General features: G+C 44.2%; 1 protein-coding gene across 1 annotated transcript in view; it reads left to right on the top strand.

Moving 5' to 3' along the window:
• Positions 1–23,642, top strand: part of LOC139909560 (uncharacterized) — a 26,372-nt gene extending 2,730 nt beyond the window's left edge. The window contains exons 2-4 of the mRNA XM_071896705.2: positions 20,440–22,027; positions 23,265–23,589; positions 23,621–23,642. Of these exons, the coding sequence (XP_071752806.2) occupies positions 20,638–22,027; positions 23,265–23,589; positions 23,621–23,642 (1,737 nt within the window). The 5' untranslated portion in view covers positions 20,440–20,637. The remainder of the gene's footprint in view (positions 1–20,439; positions 22,028–23,264; positions 23,590–23,620) is intronic.
• Positions 23,643–23,923: the final 281 nt, after the last annotated feature.

Raw genomic sequence — 23,923 nt, 5'->3', positions numbered from 1 at the left:
AAGTGGAAGAAAGGAGAAGAGTAGGAGACAAAGATGGAGGACGGGAGGAGAGTGGACAAATTAGAGGAAAAGGAGGAGAAAAGAGTAGACAGAATGAAAGGAAAGAAGGAGGAGAGTTGACATTAAAGCAAAACGAGGAGGAGAGAAGTGTGGACAAGTGAAGGAAAGGAGAAGAGTAATGAGGAGACAAAATGGAGGAGAGGAGGCGAGTGGACAAATGGGGGACAAAATAAAAGGGAGCAAAAAAAAAGCGCGCGGTTCTCCTTGTATTGGGGGGCGGGGGGGGGGGGAGCACGTGCACGCGCAGCACAGCAGCTAACCGCGAAAATCAGATGAGATGACTGGAGGAAAATGGTTGTGTACATCAAACATGGCTGACAGCAAAAAAAAAAGAAAAGAATAAGAAAAACAAGGAGGAATGCATGTTTGACATCACATGCAGTCACGAGGTTCTGTGAGACACATTAACACAACATGGAGACGCATGACGCCTTTAATTCATTCATCCATTCACAACACATGCAGTCAGCAGAGTCCAAAAGTCACTTTTTCCTCAGGTTTGTGGCATCAGTTGGTTTTGGCAACATGTGGCACTTAAAATGCCTTAAACTATGTGTAAGTGTAAAATCGATTTTGTAGTTTTTATCCTTATAACAGAGAGCAAAAAGAGGCAAAAGTAGTCAGTGATCGATTTGGAAGCCATTTCAAATCATTAATAAATCATTTTTCATTTTCTAAGTAATATCTTATCACTCATCAGGCATTGCTCCAATTCTCCAAGAAATCTAAGACGATACAAGTGAAATAAGGACGTTTCTGGTTGTAAATGAAAAGTATGGCAACATGTGGCACTTTCCATATCTTAGCCTAGGTGAGTGTAAAATTGATTCTGTAGTTTTTATCATTATAATAGAGAGCAAAAATAGCCAGAAATTGATTTGGATGATGCTAAACGTTGCAGCTTTGCCTGAACTCAGGGTTTAGTGAACCGACGCCCTGCTTGGTCCTGTAATGAAGGGTAAACCCAGCTGAACTCACGTCACCCATCCTTTATTTGGGGCCGACAAATCCTTATGACCTCATTCGTTAGCGAGTAGGCTAGTATCAAGCTGATGCAAGTTATACAAAAAAATATGTCATTTTAAAAGGGACAACAAAGTATAAACCGAAGCTGTTCTGAAAACTCCTCCTGGTGGTTTTCCACTGCGGGTCAGAGTTTTACTTTACTTTCCCCTGACCTCTGCGTCTCTGGAGACAACGCAGGGTGAAACGCTGCAACATGACAACACGCTGCACAGTTTAGATGTCGCACAGCAGATACTGAGAGATTATTTCACCAGAAAAAAAAAAAAAAAACCTCTGCTGGAAAGACTTAGGAGATAACATCAAATCGGTATTAAGCTACACAGACAGATAGCATGGCCATGGATAAAATATTTAGCTGGCTTTCCAAATCAGCCTTTCTCCCCCCAACTCTCTCTCTCTCTGTGTGTGTGTGTGTGTGTGTGTGTGTCTCCCCCGATCCTAACCATGTCTGTTTGCTGTGGAAAACAGGGTCAGGGTAGAGAGAGAGAGAGAGAGAGGTAGGGTGTGTGTGTGTGTGTGAAAGAGAGAGAGAGCGAGAGAGCGAGCACAAGCACATGATGGGCAGATAAAGGCTTGTCTGTGTCTGAGGGAGAAGAGAGAGAGGAGGATGAGAGGAGGAGGGAGGAGGGAGAGGGAGGAGGGGGGGGGGCAGCGTGATAAAGGGGCCTCTATGCTGAATGAGCGAGTCGCGGCTCTATAGAAAAGTCCCATGGCGGACAGAAACAAGGCATTTAGTCTGTGAGTCGGCCTCTGTAAAGCCATAATAGGCTCTTATAATGATGCTGCTATAGACAGCGGTGGGGGGAAAAGTGCGGTCTTGTTTTGAGGAATGCCGGTAGTGTAACGGAGGGACGGGCCGTCGGGGGGGAGGAAATGTGTCGTTGGGATTGGCTGGGTTGATCGGGAAAATCACGTAAAAAGTTGATGGAGAATGTACTGTACTGTAGTTTGAAGATAGAGAGTTATGCTGCAAAAACAAAGTGAGGATAGTTTGGATTATGATGGATTATGTGGAGGGGAGAAACGCCTGTTGGTTGGTTTTAAATTGGTTTGATTGGGAAAGACATGCAGGGTTTAATTGGGTTGGATGGGTAGGAGTTCAGTTGACTAGTTTGGGCTGTTTAAGGAAAAAATGTATAAAGTGAATTGATGAAAAAGTGAATTGTTGGGAAAAAAACGTGTCGATAGTTTGGATTATGATGGATTATTGGGAGGAAAAGATCTGTATAGTTGGATTGTTGGGGGGGAAAAACCAATTCAAATATTCAAATATAGGTAAAGTTTCAATCAATGGATGGAGTTATGTTGGAAAAACAATTGACGATAGTTTGTATTATGATTGATTATGATGATTATATGGAGGGGAAAACACCTATTGGTTGGTTATAAATTGGGTTGATTCATCTAAAGCATTGTTGACTAGTTTGGATTTGATTTGGTTGTTTGGGGAAAATGTGTAAAGTCTGAATTGGGTGGAGTTATGTTGGAAAAATAGTGCCTATATCTCAGATTATGATGGATTATTGGGAGGAAAAGGTCTGTATGGTTTGATTGTTGGGAAAAAAACCAATTAAAATATTCAAATATAGGTTGGATTGGTTGGGAACATAAAGTTTCAATGAATGGATGGAGTTATGTTGGAAAAATAGTGGCTGTAGTTTGTATTATGATGGATTATATGGAGGGGACAACGGCTATAGGTTGATTTAGGTTGGGTTGTAGTTTGGATTAGATCGGGCTGTTTGGGAAAAAAACATGTAAAGCTTGAACTGGGTGGAGGTCCAGTATGTTGGAGAAAAACCAAGTGGCTATAGTTTGGATTATAATGGATTATTGGGAGGAAAAGGTCTGTATGGTTGGAGTGTTGAGGTAAAAACACCTACAGGTTGATTTAGGATGAGTCGATTGGGGGGTAAAAACGTATAAAGTTTGAATTGGATAGAGTTATGTTGGGAAACAAGCAAGTGACGATAGTTTCAATTATGCTGGATTATGGATGGATGATCAGGAAACAGCTGAATGAGGTGGGATGTTTTAAATGATGGAGTGATTTCAGAAAACAAAATGCAGGTGCAGCTTAAAACTAAGTCACAGGTGTGTCTCTGATGCAGCCTGAGAGTCTGGAAAGGTGGAGGGAGTGTGGATGTGGTCGGAGGACATGAACACATGTACAGCTGGAATATTAGTGTTGGATTAAAGGTTCGTTTTATTCTGCCTCCCGTCCTGTCCAGACAACATTTACACCCATCCAGCCAAATTACTATCAGAGTTTTTCCCCCAAGAATCGTCCAACCATCAGACTTTAGACATTTCTCCAAACAAACCCACTTTAGGGACAATCTCCTGTTTTTCCTGACAATAGTTGCATCAATTTAAGTGTCTAGTAGGGAATTTACAGATGTCAACTCAGAGATTAAAGGCCTTTGCACTGTTTTGTCCTCCAGCTATCCATCTACAGTTTGAATTTAAAAATGGCTACTAGGTTGAATTAGGTTTTTAGTTCATTCGTTCCTATCAGCTCCTTTTTAGTTCACTGAACTGTTTTTAGAAGACTTCACAAATCCATAACCTCCTAAAATGACTTCAAAGTCAGACTGATTTGTAATGTGGTCAAATGTTTGAAAACGATGTCTATATTTTGGACTGGAGTGGATCTTAAAATTGCACGATAGAGACGTTTTCTATCCAGATAACCAAATCAACCGTTACACTGTAGTTTGAACTGGATGGGGAAAGTAAAAGAGGTCAGATAGAATGATCAGAGACGACACACTGGACTCACATTTATTTCTCGTCTATCTCAAAATAGTTGGAAGAGACAAGTCTAATCTGAATAAGGCTGGATGAGGTTTGACTGCTCTAACAGCCTCATTTCCCCAATAAAGCGTCATCTTTTCTCTTCTTATCTTGCGGTTTTGTCCCGTCTGGCACAGGAGAAAGTCAGCGTCCCGGGCCTCCTTCGCTTCAATTCCCATTCAAAGGACGGGACAGGTGTGAAACCGGGGGTGGGGGGTCTGAGCTGTGAGAAACAGTGTATTGGAGGTTTTGGGGGGAGCTGGCCTGTATCCTGTGGTGTAATGGTGTTCAACCTGAGGTCTGGGGGCCCTCGGGGGTCACTGAACCGATCCCAAGTAGGGTTCGACCGATGCAGGTTTGAAAGTCGATACAGATAATGATATTTTTAGATTGAAGTCGTCCATAGCTGATATTTTGTGCTGATATTCAATACCTTTAAATTTGAAGAGTGTTTCCCTCAGGGTTTTCTTCTCATCAGGGTGGAAAGGCCTCTGAAGCAGCATCCAGACCATCACGGGACACTAAACCAGACTAATGAAAGTCTGTTAGTGTCAGCAGCTCTTTAAGGCAGAGCGACCCACCGCACCGATTCAGTGCTAGAGAAACTCTGGGAGACATTACTGCCGTTAAATGGTTAATTACTTCACACAAATCATTATTAATTAGTTTAATGAATAAAGAAAATGAGCAAAGAGACAAACAAATGTCACTGCAGGTTTTCCTGTTGTGTATCTGTGGTCAGGAGGATCCTGCATCTCATCAGAGGTGATGATATCTGATATTTAATAAAACGCCGATATCGGCCCAGTATATCGGTCTAATCCTCGTCCCAAGGCCCTCTGCATCGACATGAAGAATCATATTATTTAATTTAGATTAGGGAACAACATTAACTGTTAACTATGGATTTTCCCTCAATAGTTTAATAATTTCTCTTAATAATATGTGATACTAGCACCGTATACAGAGCAAAGTAAAAGTCCAATTCATGTGCAACAGCTTCCTCACTGACTGCTATAAGCACTAATTAGGATAATAATGAATAATGAACTAATAAAGAACCAATACACTACTAATATGCATGTTAATAAGCAACTTGTTAATAGTTAATGTGTTCCCTAAGCTTAAGTGTTGCCTTTAATGTTCTAGAAATTGCCTGGAGAACATAAAACAAACTACTCTGTTCATGAGGTTTGTTCTCTCTGACCACAGCACAGACAGACATGCAGAAAAAGCAGAAAATGGTGTCAGAAGATGTGGGTTCCTGGGTTAAAATCCTGCTGCACGGCGGTTCTCAGTCCTGATACCTTCCTGTTCTCCTTGTTAAAAGGTTGGAGGACCGCTGCTTTCTTTAGCATCTTATGGAGGAAAAGCCTTCAGAGTCGCGGAGGTTTCCAGAAAATATCTCTATCTGCTGCTTCAGGTTTCTGGACTCCTCCTCAGCTTGTAGGAGTTTAGGCGGGGCGAGATCTATAAAAACAGATTTTCCCTCAGCAGAGCAGATCTGACCTTCAGCCGCTCTCAGGAGGTTAATGATCCAACATTCAGCTGCTTAAGAAAAAAAAAACGCTTTGCAGTGTTTGGATTTGAAAGGAAATCCTCTTCTCAGCTCTTCTTTGTATTTGTATTTCTCTTTCTCTCACTTCTCCCATAGTAATATTGTCAGGTTGCTGCTGGTTCCTCTTACCCTTGAACTCCTTACTATTTGTTGTTGAGCTAGGAATTGAAGCTTATTTTTTAGTTGCAGTCAGTATAGCCTAAGTCTCTCTGGATAAGAGGATAAAGAGGCTGGGTGAGATTCATATCACCATATACTGTCACATTTACCTTGATAACGATAAATGAAATGATAATTTGTTTATTTTTCTAACCAGAAATCCTACATTCACCATTAGCGTCATGGATATTTAAAAGTACTTTTATTTTGAAGGTAAACCCTCCTTACTTCCTGTCTGATTCTGCCCCTCTCTGTCTGACTTGACAGCTGATTCTCCACTAGTTGTCTACTTGACAAATGGTTTTACTGAACAGACATGGAGAGAAGTTGGTGGGTGAGAGAGAGCCAGTGTCTGTTTTGGTAAATGTTCGGTGTTTCGCCCAGCTCTACTGAAGGCTGAAATGTAAAATCAGTCATGTAAAATAAAGTGGAAGTGGACTGACACCAAGCAGAGTCTGAAGTCACCACCTGCTGCTAAAATAAATGCCGGTAAAAGTTATAATTGGTGATTAAATCAAGTGTCAAGAATCACACTGTTAGAGACGAGAACAGCTGGATTCCTCAAACTTTGTCCCTGCTGGCCACCGTACTCTCTCTCTCTGCCCGTGAGCCAATCAGATCAAAGCAAAACAATGTCTCTGTATCAAACAGGCTCCTGATTGGCTGCCTGTTACGCTGCTCTGCACAAAGCGGTGTCTAAACTTCTTCTAAACTGGATGTGAACTAGTCTAACGTTAGTGGAAACTTGACGTTTTTCCCACATAGCAAATCACTTAAGGAATAATTACTAACTTAATTCACTGTGAGAGAGCAGGTTTTATATTCAAACTCTAAATCTGCTCTTGTTTCTTTATTGAATATGTCTGTATAGATTAATTTCAGTCATCCAGGTATAAAGAAGTCCAAAAAAAGTCCCAAAAAAACGTCTTTATTAAAAGTCTCACAGCACCTGATTCTATTCAGGAAATAGCAGTGACAACAGGCAGGGTGATGCACTTCTGTGAAAAATGAATAGTAGTTACTACTATTAGTATTTTGGCCGGTAAAAATGATTCTTGGCAGGTTTTTTTTTTTTTTTTTTTCCCAGTCCTTGGCAGGTGAGCAAAACAGTTCATTTTGGACAGAGACACCAAACTGTTGACTAAACTACAGAGAACTTGTTGTGTGTGTAACTCTGATCGCAGTCTTAATATTTGATCTACAAATCCTTACATACGCATATTATTTAATTCTGTGTAAATATCGCTGAAGGAAAGTGCTGCATGTTGACTTTATCTGTGTTTATAACAGGGCTGTCATCAGGGTCACGACTTCCTTTTCAATTCAACCAAATCACAAAGAAGAAAAAAAAAAAAAATCCCCAAACTGAAACGTCTTTTTCTGAATATTCCTGAACAAACGCTCTGCTGTTAGTCAAATCAACGCACAGAAAATTAGCTTAACGCTTTTGAATCAGCTGAATGAAACTGAAGTGACCCTGAGCATGAAAAGCCTCTTCAGACCCGAACTGTTCTGTGATGAAATCGACGCAGCAGGATAATTAGGGAATTGTATTTTGAAGATATGGGTCTGCTGGTAATGAGGCCACAACTGAATAAAACCTCCAGTTCAGCTCCGAGGAGGAAAATCTGGTTTCAAGGCAGAGAGTTTGAAAAATAACTACGGATTAAAAACATCACACACACACACACACACACACACACACACACACACACACACACTACAAAGCACCCACAGAGCTGTGACAACATCCACAGTAATAAAGGGAATAACAGCAATGCACGGCCTTTTTTAGCCTCTAATAATAGATCAGAGAGAGAAAAATACAACGTCTGCAGTGTCTGATTTGCCTTTACTGGCTTTTGAATGGATTTTACTCTAAATGCTCTCAATATTGGAACTGTTATTCATAATTATAGATATTGGTGATCATGAACTATCGCATCGTTTGTGTTTTCAAACCAAATCATTCATCGTCTCAGTATGGTTTGAATGTATAACTTTGCTTTATTTATACAACACCTTTTAAAACCAAGGTTACAAATCACTGCACAATAAAAACTAGCTAAAAACATTAAAAAATATATATATATCATAGGCAAAAATAGAATAACAGACACAAATTTAAGACAAAAAAAACAGCTTTCAAGAGTCATTGAAAGCAACGGAATAAAAATAAGTCAGATGATATCAGGCGGTATAAACTTTTGTTTGTTGGTTTTTGAAAATTGACGTTTAGTAAACAGCTTTGGCGACACTTTCTGATGAGCAGCCAATAAAGTTATTGAACAGACACACAACCAATCAATAGTCTGACCCACCTGACTGAATGATCTGTCTCATTCTCTTAAAACCATCTTGATCTAAAGGCTTCTGCTTAAATGCTTTGAAATGAGTTTCTTAGACAAATATAAATAGTGAAGTTGATCCTATGTATGAATTTCTTTCCAAAGCCTTTTTGTCTTTCCATCAAGGCAAAGAATCTAAAATATAAGATAGTTTTGATTTGTTTAACTCATTTTTGGCCACTGCATAATTCCATTTATATTAATTTCATAGTTTTGATGTCTTTACTACTATTCTAAAATGTGGAAAAACAAAAGAAAGAAAAGACAAACATAGAGAGTAGGACGCAACAGAGAGAGAGAAAGAAAGAGACGGATAGATAGAACGAGAGAGCATGAGGGTGAAAGAGAGAGAGAGAGAGAGAGAGAGAGAAGGATCCAGAATGAGGGTTACGTCGTCCCGCGGGCTGAATCCAGTTTAAATTGGCCGGTCTCCTGGCTCTGGATTAGACCTGGACTTAATACCTTTACACTAAAAGGCCTGTCCGTCCGCTCAGAGGGAAATCTGCTGGAGAAACGCACCCGGCTTTAATCCACAACAACAACAACAACAACAACAACAACAACAACCACCAGGGTTGAGCTGGCTGATGCTCGCTGCAGCACATCACACCAAGCTGTCTGTCCAGATACTCAGAGTTTATTTGCTTTGGCTTTACAGGTTGGTTAAAATGTGACACAAAACAATAAATACAACAAAAACAATATACATAGCCAACAATATCAAAACATAAGAGCAATGATGAAGAATGCAGTTCAGAAATAATAATAAGTTCAGAAAGTTTTATCACTTTATTGTAACTCGGCCTTTAACGCCTGGAAGAAGTGAGTTTTAAGAACATTATGATTTTAGGACTCGACAATAGACTGAATGACTTGTTAAGATGGAGATTTTTTTGCAGTGTCGAGCCTGTTGAAATGAACACAATGTCTGAAAATGCAAATATTGTGCATGAAAAGTGAGAGAGAGAGAGAGAGAGAGAGAGAGAGAGAGAGGAAACACAACATGATCTCATAAAAAGTCGTGAAATGAGCAGGAACTCTGAAACACAGATTTTCCTGCTGTGAGCACAAATTGTGTGAAAATGACGTTCCTCCACCACGATTTGGATTCTGTGACAGAAACATGACTTGGACACGACATTTTCAGCTAAAGCTTGGCTAACGGTTCAGTTTAGGAAACCAAAAAACATCTTCAACAGGTGGAAATGTCCAGTCCAGTTCCTGCTGCTGGACCAGAATCCTTCACTGGAGGAGAAACCTGATCAGAAACTTCACAAAATTTGTATGAGACTGTGTTTCCTCGGTCAGAATACAAGCAGTGTCTGAAATTACCTTTTTGACTCGCCTGCCAAGAGCTTTAAACTGAAAAGAATTGATCTGCCAAGAATCATTTTCACCAGGCAAAATGATCAATATTCATTTTTCACAGAAATTCGTCACCTGCCTGTTTTCCAAGCCGTGTGAAACCAGGTGCTGTGTTCATGTAAAACTCTCTCACTCGCTTCTTGGATGAATCAGACGCTCCCCGCTTTGTGTAGAGCGGCGTAACAGGCGGCCAATCAGGAGCCTGTTTGATACAGAGCCATTGTTTTTTGCTTTGATCTGATCGGCTCCGTACGGTGGCCAGCAGGGACAAAGTCTGAGAAGAGGCAAAGACCAAAGACCGAATAAAAACCGAGGCGTTCAGATGAAATAATATCAAGAAGTCGGCGGCCGGTGAGGCGGTGACCCTCGGTGATTTATCCATCAAAGACTCATTTTACCGACATTTGGTGCTTAGCGGGGGTTTAATTCAGACTCTGACTCTGCTCAGGCTAAATGACCGGTCTCTAGTGAACGATTTCTGTCCCGCCAGGAAGCTGCGCTGCAAAAAATGACAAGCTGCCCAGTGATTTTATCGTGTCTCCAGACCTATCAAGCTTAGCTCATGATATGTTTGTCAGTTTTTGCGACAAGAAAACACTGATGAAGAATTTTGTACTTCTTCTTGTAATTCTTGTTCTCGTAATCGCACGCTTGTGTGGATTGATCCAGACACGCTGCCATGTCATATGTACAGTATATACTGAATGTTAAGCCATTTTCTATGAGATTTATTCCTCCTAATGAAACTCAGGAAGAGTGGAGCGAGTGGAGTTGAATCTCTCCCGATGTAAACGATCTATAGAAGAGGTTTTGTTTGTCTGTCTGTCAGCAGGATTTCTCAAAAGCTCAGAAACCATTTCCATTAAATTTGGCGGGCAGGTCGGCCTCGAGCCAAGAAACAATTGATTCGATTTTGGTGATGATCTGGATCTGGGATTTCCACCATTAGACGATTATTGTTTTGTGTTTTTTTTAGCTGTGAAACTAATGGAGATTTGACTCTAAATCCTAAGGGGATGTTTGGGTCAAGAAATCAATTTTACAACTTGCAAACTTACAACAGGAAGTAGGACTGATGTGTTTGGGTGTGACAGCAAGCTGGAGAACTGTTCAGCTTTTTGAGCCTCTAGTTGTTTAAAGCGACTTCTCTTCCGGTTCGTTCTCTTTTTCTTCCTCCTTGAGCTCAACTCCCATTGGCTGTTACCAGGTCCGCAGTCAGATTTCAGTCCACCGCCCAAATCAATCAATCACGTGGGGGGGAAAAAAGAAACGTCGGGCCAAACAGCCAGTCTCTCCAGTTTTGAGCCGGTTCACACTACAGGATAATCTGCGGGTCCGGTCGGGCTCAGAATCGCCGTTAAATTCCCCCGGTGTGACCGAGCCTTAAAAATAGATCAGACAGACAGAGAGTTCAGCCGTCTGATGCCGGCTGGATGAAATCACACCACAGCCTGATCCTCCCTGCAGGAGGAAAACCTCACATCACAAAACGCCTGGGAGAGACACACTGGCTTTCAGCGACTCACATTGTACCAGAGCATGAAAGAATGAATGAAAAGAAGAGAAGAGAGACGACAGGTCTGCAAAGTCTGGAAATGGGAAGAGAAATTTGGCAATTTCCAGGTCTTTAAGTTTGGAAATTGCACAAAACATTTGGAAAAGCATGAGAAATATAGCTGTACTGTCCTGATAAACATACAACTAAAAAACTAAAACATTTTCTGTGGTGTTAGATCTCTGTCATCTCATATATTCTGATATTTGTTGCTGTGAAGAGTAATCTTCATCTATAGAGTGACATGGCAGTTTGCAGGGGAAAGATAACTTTCTGCATAAATCACACTGAACCCAAAAATCTTCAAATCACAAATTTAAAAGTCTGGAAATTTGAAATGCAAACTGTGTAGAAACTCTGCTGCTCATTGGCTGAATCAGACTGTAGCAGCCGGTCGGTGCTGCCAGATAGAAAGCTGGCTCGGCCAAAAAAAATCAACTTTTGGGAGAAAAGTACTGGCGTCCGGCCACTAATAATAGATCAGACAGAGAGAGAGAGAGGGAGATAAAAATTTGCCCACTGATGCTGATTGGATGAGATCAGACCGAGGCAGCCGATCCACGCTGTCGCATGTCTGAAAAGTCAAGTTTCAGTTGGTGATGATACAGCTTTTAGAAACATCTACAGTTTGAAGAGAAGAGCGTGTGTGTTGGTGTCCAGTGAACTGCAGTCCTGCTGGGACGGATTTATTTATTCATACATTTATTTGGGTCAGTGACATAATGTGTATTGTTGGTGTCCAAATCCATTCTTTTCCTAAATAAAGCCGTAGAAATACATGTAATCTATCAAATATTCTACATTATTCTTCATGAGAAAGAGAAGCAACGTGCATTTTATTGAAATGCAATTTGTTTTGGGATTTTCAAGTCAAAAAAATGTCAGGTGGTGTCACATTTACATCCAAATTCATCAGTTCCCATTGCACCTGTAAAATTGACTCAAAAATATTAATGTAACCCTTTACATAATGCATACAAATCAGTTTTATACTTTTTCAGATCTTAAAATAGGTGTTTGAAAACATAAAGAAGTGGCCGTTATGCTACAAAATGCAATAAAAGTGTCGCTTATAAGGTATTTTAAAGTCAATTTTCCAAATTCTAGGCATTTCAGACACTACAGTGATGAATGTTTTTAGGCTTTCAGTAATGGTAAATACAGTGAAAGTGCTTTATTGAAGTATTGTCACAGAAATCTTAACTAACTAAATCTAAACCCTAATCTTTAAAAATCAGTTAATGCCTTCTGAAAATCTGTAAAACAAATATGTGTGCACAGAAGACATTCTTGTGGAATTGCATTTTAAATCCATTTTGGTCAGAATTTTTTTCCCCCACTTTTGAAAACCTTATCTGTCACTGGCCCGTTTATTTGTTGCACAGAAATCAGCACATTTACTTAAAGCATAGTTTAGATATATTTTGAGTATCCAGTGTCACCCGAGATAACCGTTCCAAAATAGCTCTTATTCTGTTTAATTTCCAAACACTTTGCTCTTACATGATCATTCAAGTCACAGGATCATTGTCAGAGCGCTGTGACCTCTGACCCTTGACCTCCTTACTTATAATGTTGATGATCTGTGAGTTGAAGCTTATTCTTCTGTTCTTCTGTTGACCTGTAATCACTAGAGAATTTAACTTTTATGTTGCCGGGCGTCTCTTTGGAATGAAACTCTTTAAAGACGGATTGTGTTTCCCGTCGTCAACAGCAGAGTTCAGAGGAAAAGAGACTAGAAATGTTTCTGTCAGACATGTTGCTTCTCTGGCTGGGAATTCAATTCAATTCAAAACATTATCAAGAGTAATTTGGTTTGCAGGCAGAGAGTACAATAATATATATATATGTTAAAAAATGCAATAAAACCAAACACAAATCACAATTGCCAACTTTTATTGATCACATCGTATCAGGGTTTTATTGAATCCTGACCTCATATCGCGTATCGAATCGTATCAGGAGGACATCGTCCCATCACTAGTGGATATAAATATATATAGGAAGTAGTACATGTGTTACTCTACTACTCATGTGACAGAGGTCAGAGGTCAGGGTCTGCAGCTGGTAGAGATTCAGTGTTTTGCTCAAAGACGCCAACAAATGATGTTCGGTTTGAACTGAGTTGATGAATTTTCACTGATCTCATGTTTTCCTGTCTGTCTAAACAGGCACAAAATCTGATCTTCTCTCTTTGTGGTCCAGATCTGATCTTGCTGCAGGGAAAAACCTACATGGAGTCTGGTTTCCAGCTCCTTAACGGCTCCACATCTCATCTTCACACGGCCGTTAAAGCAGGAACAATCCTCTACAGTCGGCCGTTCCCCTATTCAGCCCCTAAACGATCAGATATCTGCACCACAATGGGTTAAACCGCGGCTCTGTGTGTGTGTATGTGTGTGTGTGTGTGAATGCAGCGGTTGGTGGTTGAGTCCGTGTTGACAGCAGCAAGGTGTGAAGAGGAGAGCTGTTATCGGCGTGTGAAGTGGAAACAGTGATTGGCCACTCTGCGGCGCTCTGCCTCCCATTGACCCCCCATTACACCTGCATTAACACAGAGCCGGGTGATCAGAGACTCGTCAGCCTGACCCGAAACACTTCAGATCCGCTGCGGACTCACCAGGAGCCGCCCAAGTCCACAAGTCACACGAGTCCTTCACATGTGGAAAAGTCGGATAGGATTTACCACCAAAACTTTGAAATCTGCTTATCTAAACAGACTCAGTGGAGACAAGTAGAGCGATGATTGATGTGTGATAAATTATGAGACATAGGGACCGACTAGATGTGATTACTTGGTCAATATGATAAATTATGAGACAAAGGGACTGACTAGATGTTTTGGTTTGGTCAGTGTGATAAATTATTAGCCGTAGGTCACCAGACTCTCGGTCCTGATGTGATTTATTCTTCAGATTTGGCTTCCAAATTTAGTTCCAGGAATTGCTCTGCATTATAATGAGAGAAACTACAAGATTAATTTTGGACTCTGAGGTTAAGGTTTGGCAAACGGCCAGATAATGCCCCTGACTGAGGATCTGATCGGCCACAAAAAAAAAAAGCTCCAGAGGAAAGAAGGAAAGGAAAGGGGAAAGGAAAGAACAACAAAGTTTAAACGCAGTGTGTCTCCAAAACCACATACAGCTCCGGAAACGGAAATAAAGCAAATCCAAGGCAGCTCGGATAGTAATATATATCGTAACATAGATAATAACATGCAGGTTTTAAAAGGAGAATACTGGTGTCAGTTAGAGTTACAGCGCTTTTACTTCTGTTTAGTTTACATTTCCCCGAATCATTTTTCAACGCATGCTGTATGGAGTTAGACGTTTTAACATTTACTCGCTCGTTGTTGTTTATAAAATCCAAACTTTACGGTGTCAAACCTAGCTTGAAATGAAATGAACAAAGACGCCCCTAAATTAAAAACCCATGGATGTGACGGTAAAGTGCTCAGATGAAAACACTCGACTCAGCTCGGTGAAATGAGGAGAAAACAGAAAGTTTGGCTTCGTGTTTCCTGTGACGGATTCTCTCGCTCTGTGGAAGTTTGTTTTTCATACCGGACGAGAGCGAGTGAAGGAGGAAAACTGAGATCTGAACTATGCTGACTGTGTGCAGAAACACAGAGAAGCTGGACTGACTTAAAGAAACATCGATGTTCTCCTTTAAAATGGATCGTTTAGATGGGAAATCTTCAATCTTCATACCAGAGACGCGTTTTAACAGCAAGTGTAAAATGTGATCCAGCTAAATCAGATCTAGACTCGATCTGGATAAGAAACCACTGTGGTGAAACCCAGACGGGACAAAACGTCAGAGAGGGAGACGGGAGGAGAGAGAGAAGGAGGGAGAGAGACATACAGAAAGAGGGAGGTCAACAACAGACAGAAGGAAAGACAGACAGAGAGAGACAGACTGAAAGAGAGACAGACAGACAGAAAAAGAGACAGGCAGAGACAGACAGAGAGGAGGAGAGACAGACAGACAGAAAGAGAGACAGGAAGAGAGACAGAGAGGAGAGACAGACAGAAAGAGAGACAAGCACAGACAGACAGAGAGGAGAGACAGACAGAGAACGACAGAGACAGATCAAGGCAAGCGACAGACAAAGAGAGGGAGAGAGAAAGGGAGAAACAGAGCGAAACAGACAGAGAAAGAGAGACAGGCAGAGAGAGAGAGAGAGAGAGAGAGAGAGAAAGAGGGAGAAACAGAGCGAGACAGACCGAGAGATAGAGAGAAAAAGAGACAGACAGAAGAGGGAGGCAAGCAACAGACAAAGAGGACGAAAGAGAGACAGATAACGAGAGGCAGAGATAAAAAAAAAAGAGACAGACAGACAGAGAGAGAGAGCCAGAAAGAGAGAGACAGAGAGAGAGAGACAGAAAGAGAGAGACAGAGAGGAGGAGAGACAGACAGAGAGAGACAGAGAGTTAGTGACAAAAAGAGACAGACAGAGAACGAAAGAGACAGATCAAGGCAAGCGACAGACAAAGGAAAGGAAGGGAAGAGAAGAACAGACAGAAAGAAAGAGGCAGACAGAGAGGGAGAGAGAAAGGGAGAAACAGAGCGAAACAGACAGAGAAAGAGAGACGGGCAGAGAGAGAGAGAGAGAGAGAGAGACAGAGAGAAAGAGGGAGAAACAGAGCGAGACAGACAGAGATAGGGAGAAAAAGAGACAGACAAGAGGGAGGCAAGCGACAGACAAAGAGGACGAAAGAGACAGGAAATGAGAGGCAGGGATAAAGAAAGAGGGAGAGACAGACAGAGAGAAAGAGACAGAAAAAGGGAGGCAAGAGAGACAGAGAGAACGAAAGAGAGACAAAGAGGAGAGACAGAAAGAGGGAGGCAGACAGAGAGAACGAAGGCGAGAGCGAAAAAGAGACAGGCAGAGATAAAGAAAGAGGACGAGACAGACAGACAGACCAAAATAGAGACATGGTTTGCGATCCGAGCCTCTGTCTGCACCACTCCTCCTCTTCCTCTTCCTCTTCCTCCCTCCCTCCCTCCCTCCATTTTGTCGTCCCTCTCTGTCTGATGCGGCTCCAGCTCCTCAGGCTGCAGCCTCACATCCGACGCTGCTGCTGCTGCTGCAGCGCCGTCGCCCGCCAAAAAACACACAAAAAAAAACACACAAAATGAAAAGAAAGGACGCCGCGGGAAAAGCAGCGTGAACGCCGTCACCTCAGTTCACCCAAACGGTAGAACAGAGCCGAGTAGAATCCAGTAGAGGCGAGTCACCTTTATTCATACAGTAAAGACAATATTAAAGGTGCAACATGTGTCATTTTTAACTATAAATATATCGTTGTCAAATTAATCGTTATACCATGAGAGCCTGGTAGAGACGATTGTTCTCTATCTCACACCAGCAGTATTGTTAAATCTAGTGTTTCTCCACATTAAGACTACATTTCCCATCAGCCCTGTTGCTTCCTGCCCTCCTCCCCCTCCCTGAAGAGGGTCAACATGTTGGAAGTGATTTCTCCATCTTCCTTTCCCTCCTTCCACCATCTGCTGCCAGAAACTCTTTCAGCTTTAGCTCCGTTTGCTCTGGAAGAACAGAACCTCTTCCTGTTTTGTGCCGTAAAGCGATCCAGCAGATTTCCCTCCAGATCCACCAGGTGGAGAAACTATGGAGGATGCAGAGTAGAGGCTGGTAGAGGCTGATAGAGGCTGACACTGATGGTCTGCTTTATTTACAGTCATTATACTAAGATCTCTAAATTAAATGTGGTGATGATTTATTGAGGTTCTTCACAAGGTGCTTTATGGCGCAGCGAAGGACAGAAAAAGACAAAAACGAGAGACAAAAGCAATACAGTAATAGAACAGAGCAACAGGTATAGTACTGTTAGCAGAGTAGAAAACACCAGTAAAATACAGCAGAATAGAGTACAAAAGAATAGTTCAGAATAGTAGAAATAAAATAGAGTAAAGCAGATCAGAATAGAATCGAGTAGAAGAGTGGAAGAGAATACAATAGAGCAGTGTAGAGTAGAAGAGAACATACTTAGAGTTGAGCATAGCACAATAGAAAAGAGTATATTTTCTATTGTGCTATAGATGCTCAACTGAGATTAGAAGAGAGTAGACAGTAGAGTAGAAGTGATTCTACTGACGTATTTTGATGAATACAGCCAGCGCCGGATGAATTATTAATAAGTAGAATATTAGAGCCCGAGCTTCATAATCTCGGTCCAAACTGAGGCGTTCAAGTGTCTTTTCAAACCGTCCGAGCGAACGTTCCTCCGGACAAACAGAGGCCGTTCTGGTCTGCAAACACAAACAAACTCATCAGCCGAACACGGAGCCGGAGCCACGCTAGCAGGCCGCTGCTCCGTCCTAATGGATGTAGTAAAACACACACTGATAAAATCCAACAAACTCCCAGTGATGAATAATTCAGTTTCAGCAGCAACAGAACGGTCAGCGGCGGCGTGTCGGACACCGCGCGGCGGCGTTAGCTTCAGCGCTAACGCCGCGAGACACGTGGACGTGTCCCGAGGCCGGAGGACAGCCTCGCTCTGACCCCGGCCGCCTGCTAGTAGTGTGTGTAGCTGGTGTGTAGATGGTGTTATGGTGTGGCAGGTGGAGGTGTGTGTGTGTGTGTGTGTGTGTGTGTGTGTGTTTCTATCTTTAGGCTACTAGCAGGCAGAGTAAAGCAGCGGTGTGTTTCAGTGCTAACAAGCTAACAGCTTTACAGCTCAGAGTAGTAAACAGACGCTTAAAGCACCGAGGTGTAGAGGACAAACCAGGCGGTCAGGAACCAGACAGTAAGGCAACCAGACAGTAAGGCAACCAGTCAGCGAATATGGCAACCAGACAGTAAGGCAACCAGTCAGTAAGGCAACCAGACAGCAAATAAGGCAACCAGACAGTAAGGCAACCAGACAGTAAGGCAACCAGACAGTAAGGCAACCAGACAGCGAATATGGCAACCAGACAGTAAGGCAACCAGACAGCGAATATGGCAACCAGACAGTAAGGCAACCAGACAGTAAGGCAACCAGACAGCGAATATGGCAACCAGACAGTAAGGCAACCAGACAGTAAGGCAACCAGTCAGCGAATAAGGCAACCAGTCAGTAAGGCAACCAGACAGTAAGGCAACCAGACAGCGAATAAGGCAACCAGTCAGTAAGGCAACCAGACAGTAAGGCAACCAGTCAGTAAGGCAACCAGACAGTAAGGCAACCAGTCAGCCAGCTGTACAGGCGGCCAGCCAGGCAGGTAACAGGTTAGTTAGCCAGTTTGTCAGTCAGTTTAGCAGTCACTCAGCCAGTCAATATTAAATCAGTCAGTCAGCCAGTCAGTCAACAAGGTAGTTAGCCAGCCAGTCAGCCAGTTGACCTACCAGCCAGCCAGTCAAATAACCAGCCAGAGAGCAAACAAGGCGGTCAGCCAACCAGCTAGCCAGCCAGCTATTCAGCTAGCCAGCCAGTAAGTAAACTATGCAGTCAGTCAACCAGTAAATCAGCCAGCCAGTCAGGCAACATGGGATTCAGCTGATCAGTTAGCCATCCAGTCAGTCAGTAGTCAATCACTTAGTCAGTCAACCAGTCAGTCAACCAGTCAGTCAGTCAACCGGCCAGCCCTTCTCCCAGGCAGTAAGATCAGGCAGTAAGACAGTCACTGAGGCAGTCAGTCAACCAGCCCTCCAGCCAGCCAACAAGCCAATATGGCAGCCAGTCAACCAGCAAGTCAGCCAGGCGGGCAGGCAGGCGGTCAGTCGTGGCAACAACAGAGCGAGATTATCTGGAGCATGTGATGTATGTGTTCATACCCCTCTCTCTCTTCTCTCTCTCTCTCTCTCTCTCTCTCTCTCTCTCTCTCTCTCTCTCTCTCTCTCTCTCTCTCTCTCTCTCTCTCTCTCTCTCTCTCTCTCCTCGCTCGCCCCTCCATCTCCCCAGTGAGTGTCTCTCCACCTGAGTGCCTCCCTGCGTCTGTCTGGATCTATCTTTACCTCCCACTCCCTGCCTCTTCCACTCTGCCTCACTATTTCACCTTTCACTGTGTGTGTGTGTGTGTGTGTGTGTGTGTGCGTGTGTGTGTGTGTGTGTGTGTGAAACCCCTGGACATTTTCTCCGGCTGAGTGTTGGTTACTCTGCCTCGGTGTGTGTGTGTGACTCAGACTCACAGATTCATTGATCTGCTGATTCATTCATTTAAACCTCGCAGGGCTCGCTGTGTTTCTGGGAAGAGTTTTCCTCCAGAGTGACGTCTCTTCTCCACCAAATGATTGTTAGCATGAAGGTGAAGTGCATTATGGGTCAGTGTTACAGCTGTGAGTCAAACACTGCCGTTGAGAAAATAGTTCTGTTTTGAGGACAGAGTCGTTCGTGGCTTTGGAAATATTGACTGATGAATTTCAAGCAGCAAAATCTGAACAAAATGGATGTGCAGCATTTTGGAATGAAAGCCTTCATACTCCTCTCCTAAATTTCAGTTCAGCTTTTTGTTTTTGGTTGTTGTTTTTTTTAATTTCACACAAAATGTACATGTGGACATGGACAATAACAAACTTTAACACATTATGAAAGATGACATAAAGAACACAAAGCTACAAAACATGTGACATTAAGACAAAGAGCAACAACAAACAGAAACAGGATGCTGTAAGTCCATTGTTGGAAGAGAAAGCAAAAAAAAAAAGTAATTAATAATAGTAATTTTACAATTTTTATAATAATACTAACAATAATAATAAGTAAGGGAAAGTAAGGGAGAAAATCAGCTCGACCACCATGTGCTTTTCAGTTTATTTATCCCACTTTTTCGACTGTGAAATCCTTCAATTTAAGAAAATCACTAAAATTTGAGTTACAAGGTTTTCACCCGACACCAGCGATATATTGTTTATATGGGTTGAGCTCTATTGGAATCAAATCCTTTACATAAGAGGTAAAAACCTGCCTGACACTTATCAATAATCGGCAGTTGCTTTGACTGATTGATCGGTCGGATGATTGACAGATTGATTTGACAGCAGGAATCTTGAAAAGCGTGTTTACATCAGAAGCACTTCGCTGAGAACGTTTATTTCCAAAGTGATCCTCGCTTCATCGTCAATTTGAAGCCGCCATCTTGGGACAGAGGCTTCGGCGATGATGTCAGAGCGGCGGGCGTTGGCCGCAGCGAAATTACGCAATAATTGAGTCTTCAGTAATCAGAGTCTGCCTATCAGGAAAGAGAGATCCTGTATCCGTGGGCGACAGCGGGACGGTTTCTGTCTCACCAGGCAAAAACCTCCCATTTCCTCCTGTGTTAAAAAAAAAAAAAAAGGAGTGTGTGCCTCATTAAATCAGACAAGGCGTGAATTTTGGGAGTGTGACTGATTAGGAAACATCATAATTGCATTGCTTTTCCCACTGAGCTTCTCTATTATGTTACACTCCATTCCCCATTCAATGCACAGTCTAGACCAGACTAATTGAGTGTCTATGGTGTTGATTCACACTATTAACCATCTGTGCCTCTCTCTCTCTCTCTCTCCCTCTTGCTCACCATCTCACCTCATCTCACCCCTCCCCCCCCCCCACCTCTCCTCCCTCTCTCCTCCCTCTCTGCAGGAGTTCGGGGGACTAGTAGGATGCTGAGTATCTCTCCTCCTCGCCGTTGTTCTCCACCCTGCTCTCCATGACCTGAGAGCGAAACCACAGCGGGAGGAACGAAACACCAGAGAGCGAGAGGAAGAGGAGGGCAGAAGGCCAGGGAAGGAAGGAAGGAACACATTCTTCTTCTGTTGTTGTTTGTTTTCCCTTTCCGAAATGGCGGCGACAGAAGCCAGCGCGGCGCCGGTGGTCCAGGAAGACGGGAAAACCGCGGAAACCAAGGCGACCGAGGCGGAGCAACCGGCGAAAAACGCCAACGCCAACTCAGAGACTGTCAACAGCGAGGTTGTGGATAAAGACGGCACGGCCGTCAACAGCGAGGTTGTGGATAACAAAGAGACTGTCAATAACGACACAGCGGCGGCGGGAGCCGAGGAGAGCGGAGCGGCAGGAGGAGAAGCGGCGGCGAGCGGGGAGGCCGCGCCTCCTCAGAGCTCGGAAAACGCCTCCTCCGCCGAGACCAAGACCTCCTTCCTGGACTCGTTCCTCAACAAGAGCGGCCTGGGGAAGGTGATGGGAGGGAGGAAGAAGAAGGAGCAGAGCACAGCCGGAGGAGAGGAGAGCGCGGCCGAGGAGAAGGAGGCGGAGAAAGGAGAGGAGGCGGGGGCTGAGGGAGGAGCAGAGGGAGGCGCAGAGGGAGAAGCGGCGATAGAGAAAGCCCCGGAGAACGGAGAGAAGGAGGAGGAGAAGAAGGCCGAGAAGGGCAAACAGGCGGAGGCGAAATCCACGGTTCGGGATCTGATCAGGAAGCCGGTGGCGAGGATCTTCTCCCACCGCAGCACCGAGAAGAAGGACGGCGGCGCCTCGGAGCCGCAGCCGGTCAAGGTCCGGTCCAAATCCCTGGACCGGCTGGAGGACCCCGACGCCCTCAACGCCACCGCAGACTCCACCATCGAGGAGGGAGCGGCGGAGGGAGCGGCGGAGGAAGCGGCGGAGGAAGCGGCGGAGGAAGCGGCGGAGGAAGCGGCGGAGGGAGAGCGGAAAGCCTCGTCCTCCTCGGCGGCCACCAAGCACATGAAGCGCTGGCACTCCTTCAAGAAGCTCATGGCTCAGAAGACGCACAAGAAGAGCGGGGGAGTAGCGGAGGAGGGGAAGGAGGAGGGCGAGGGCGAGGAGGGCGGCAGAGACTCCTCCACGCTGGACTCCAAGGAGTCGGGGCAGAAGCGGTGGAAGCTGAAGCGCTCCTGGACCTTCCAGGGCCTGAAGAGAGACCCGTCCATGGTCGGCATCAGCGGCAAGACCAAGAGCTCCGACAAAGACTCCTCCGACAACCTGAAGCCCGAGGAGGCGGGAGGAGGAGGAGGAGGGGCGGAGGGCGGCGAGGAGGGTAAGGCGGAGGGAGGAGCGGAGGAGGCCAAGACGGAGGGAGGAGAGGAGAAGGAGAAGGCGGAGGGAGGCGAGGAGGAGAAGGGAGCGGCGGGAGGCGGGACGGTCACGCAGCACGCCAACGAGATCTGGACCTCCTTCAAGAAGCGCGTCATCCCCAAGTCCAAACGCTCCAACACAGAGTGCGCCGCCGCCGGCGGGGAGGAGGACGCCGCCGCAGGTCAGAGGACACGCCAAAACTGTTTAACCCACAGAGTCTTTATTCTTCGTATGCAGTCAAAAACGTTACGAATAATTAGATTCCTGTCTTTCCTCACTGTCAACAATCTGAAAATGTAGAAATGCCCCAGAAATATCTTTAAAAAACATTATAAATATTGAAGCATTAAGCTAAAGTTTGAGGATCTTTTCCATCGGGTGTCGTTTCAACAGCTGAACAGAGATGAAAATGTAAAAATGTGACACGTTTCATTCAAAAAACACTTACAAACAATATCCACTTTTTTTAAAAGCACAGGTCCTTAGCCATCAGTTCCAATATTTATCCTTAGAGACTTTTCATTTCATGTCAGCATTTCATGTTTTAAGAAGAGGTGACATATTTTTTCTCATTTTGGAGGGAAACTCTTTAGTCAAAAGCCTGAAGGTAGCGGGACAGTGAGATGAAGCTGGTGTTTTTGTCTGATATTGTTTAACATTTAAGACCCAGAATGAAAAGCTGACAGTGTTCACACTCGCTTCCCGTCCGTCTGTCCTGGGACACGCATGAATATTAGCGGTTTGCTAACTCTGGAGGAGCTAATGTAATCGCACGCTCTCTCAAATAAAATACTCAATGTTTGATATGAAATTCATATTACGCTGAAGCTTAGTCAACAGTAAAGACTAGATTTAGCTTACTCTCCCAATCCTTCTTGGCTGCATATATGAAATGGTCCAAAAACATAGATACATGGACAAAATATATATCTGAATGTAGATTTGGATATTTGAACTCAGTGAGGTGCGCTTGATTCGCTCTGTAAGCCTTAAACAGCCTCATGTGTCGGTGCATCACAGAAAAATCAAGTGCTTCTGGTGTTAATGTTGTGTAATTCACAATATATTCAGATTTAGACTTACAATGTTTTCTTGTATTGCATTTTCTATTGATACCAACCCCAGCACCAGGATGACAGTTAATACCAACACTAATATTAATAATACAAGTGTGTATGGAACCAAATTCTTTAAACATAGTCACTCTGATGATAATGACTCTTATTAAAACGATAACCCCGAACCCAGCGCTTCCTTAATTTGTTTTAATATTGTACCATCAGTCATTCTGCAGGAGTAGGTGTCACTTTCCTTAAATGGCGGATAATCTCATTTTGGAAGCACGCTCTTCACACTCAGTCATTATAATTCTCATTACTCACATTAAAGCGATAACCTGAACCTGTTCCTCCCTGCAGGCGAGGAGGCGGCGGAGGAGGGCAAAGACGGCAAGTCGGCCAAGACCAAGCGCTCGCACTTCGGCCGCGCCGTGTCCCTGAAGAACTTCATCATGCGCAAGGGCAAGTCCACCAGCGTGGACATGGGGGAGGGCGCCAAGGAGGAGGAGGAGGAGGAGGAGGGAGGAGGAGAGGGAGAGGGAGAGGGAGGAGCCGCCGACGGCGAAGCCGCCACGGCGACCGAGGAGACCAACGACAAAGCCGCGGCGGCCGGGGAGACGCCGGCGCCGGCGGAGAGCGGAGAAAAGGCGGCGAAGGAGGCGGAGAAGGAGGCGGCGAAGGAAGCGCCGAAGGAGGTGGCGAAGGAGGCGGAGAAGACGCCGGCGGGGGCTCCGGTGACCAACGGGGAGAACGGCTGCTCCAACGGCACGGCGGAGGAGAACGCCACACACAATCACCAGGAGGAGGAGAAAACGACGGGGAGCAGCCCCGTGAAGAAGAGCAAGGAGGCGGGAGGAGGGAAAGAGGACGCCAACGCCAAGATCATCAACGCCACGGCGGTGAACAGCGGTGAGTTAGAGCGCGCTGAGCGGGACTCTGACGAGCCACAACACAGCAGCAGCAGCAAAGACGGAGACACTAACAACAAACAACAACATCTACTAATAAACACTAGCAGT

This window comes from Centroberyx gerrardi, chromosome 6, assembly GCF_048128805.1.
Source record: "Centroberyx gerrardi isolate f3 chromosome 6, fCenGer3.hap1.cur.20231027, whole genome shotgun sequence".
NCBI lineage: Eukaryota > Metazoa > Chordata > Actinopteri > Beryciformes > Berycidae > Centroberyx > Centroberyx gerrardi.
The sequence above is the reverse complement of the archived record's forward strand: the minus strand, read 5'-3'. Positions and strand labels throughout refer to the sequence as shown.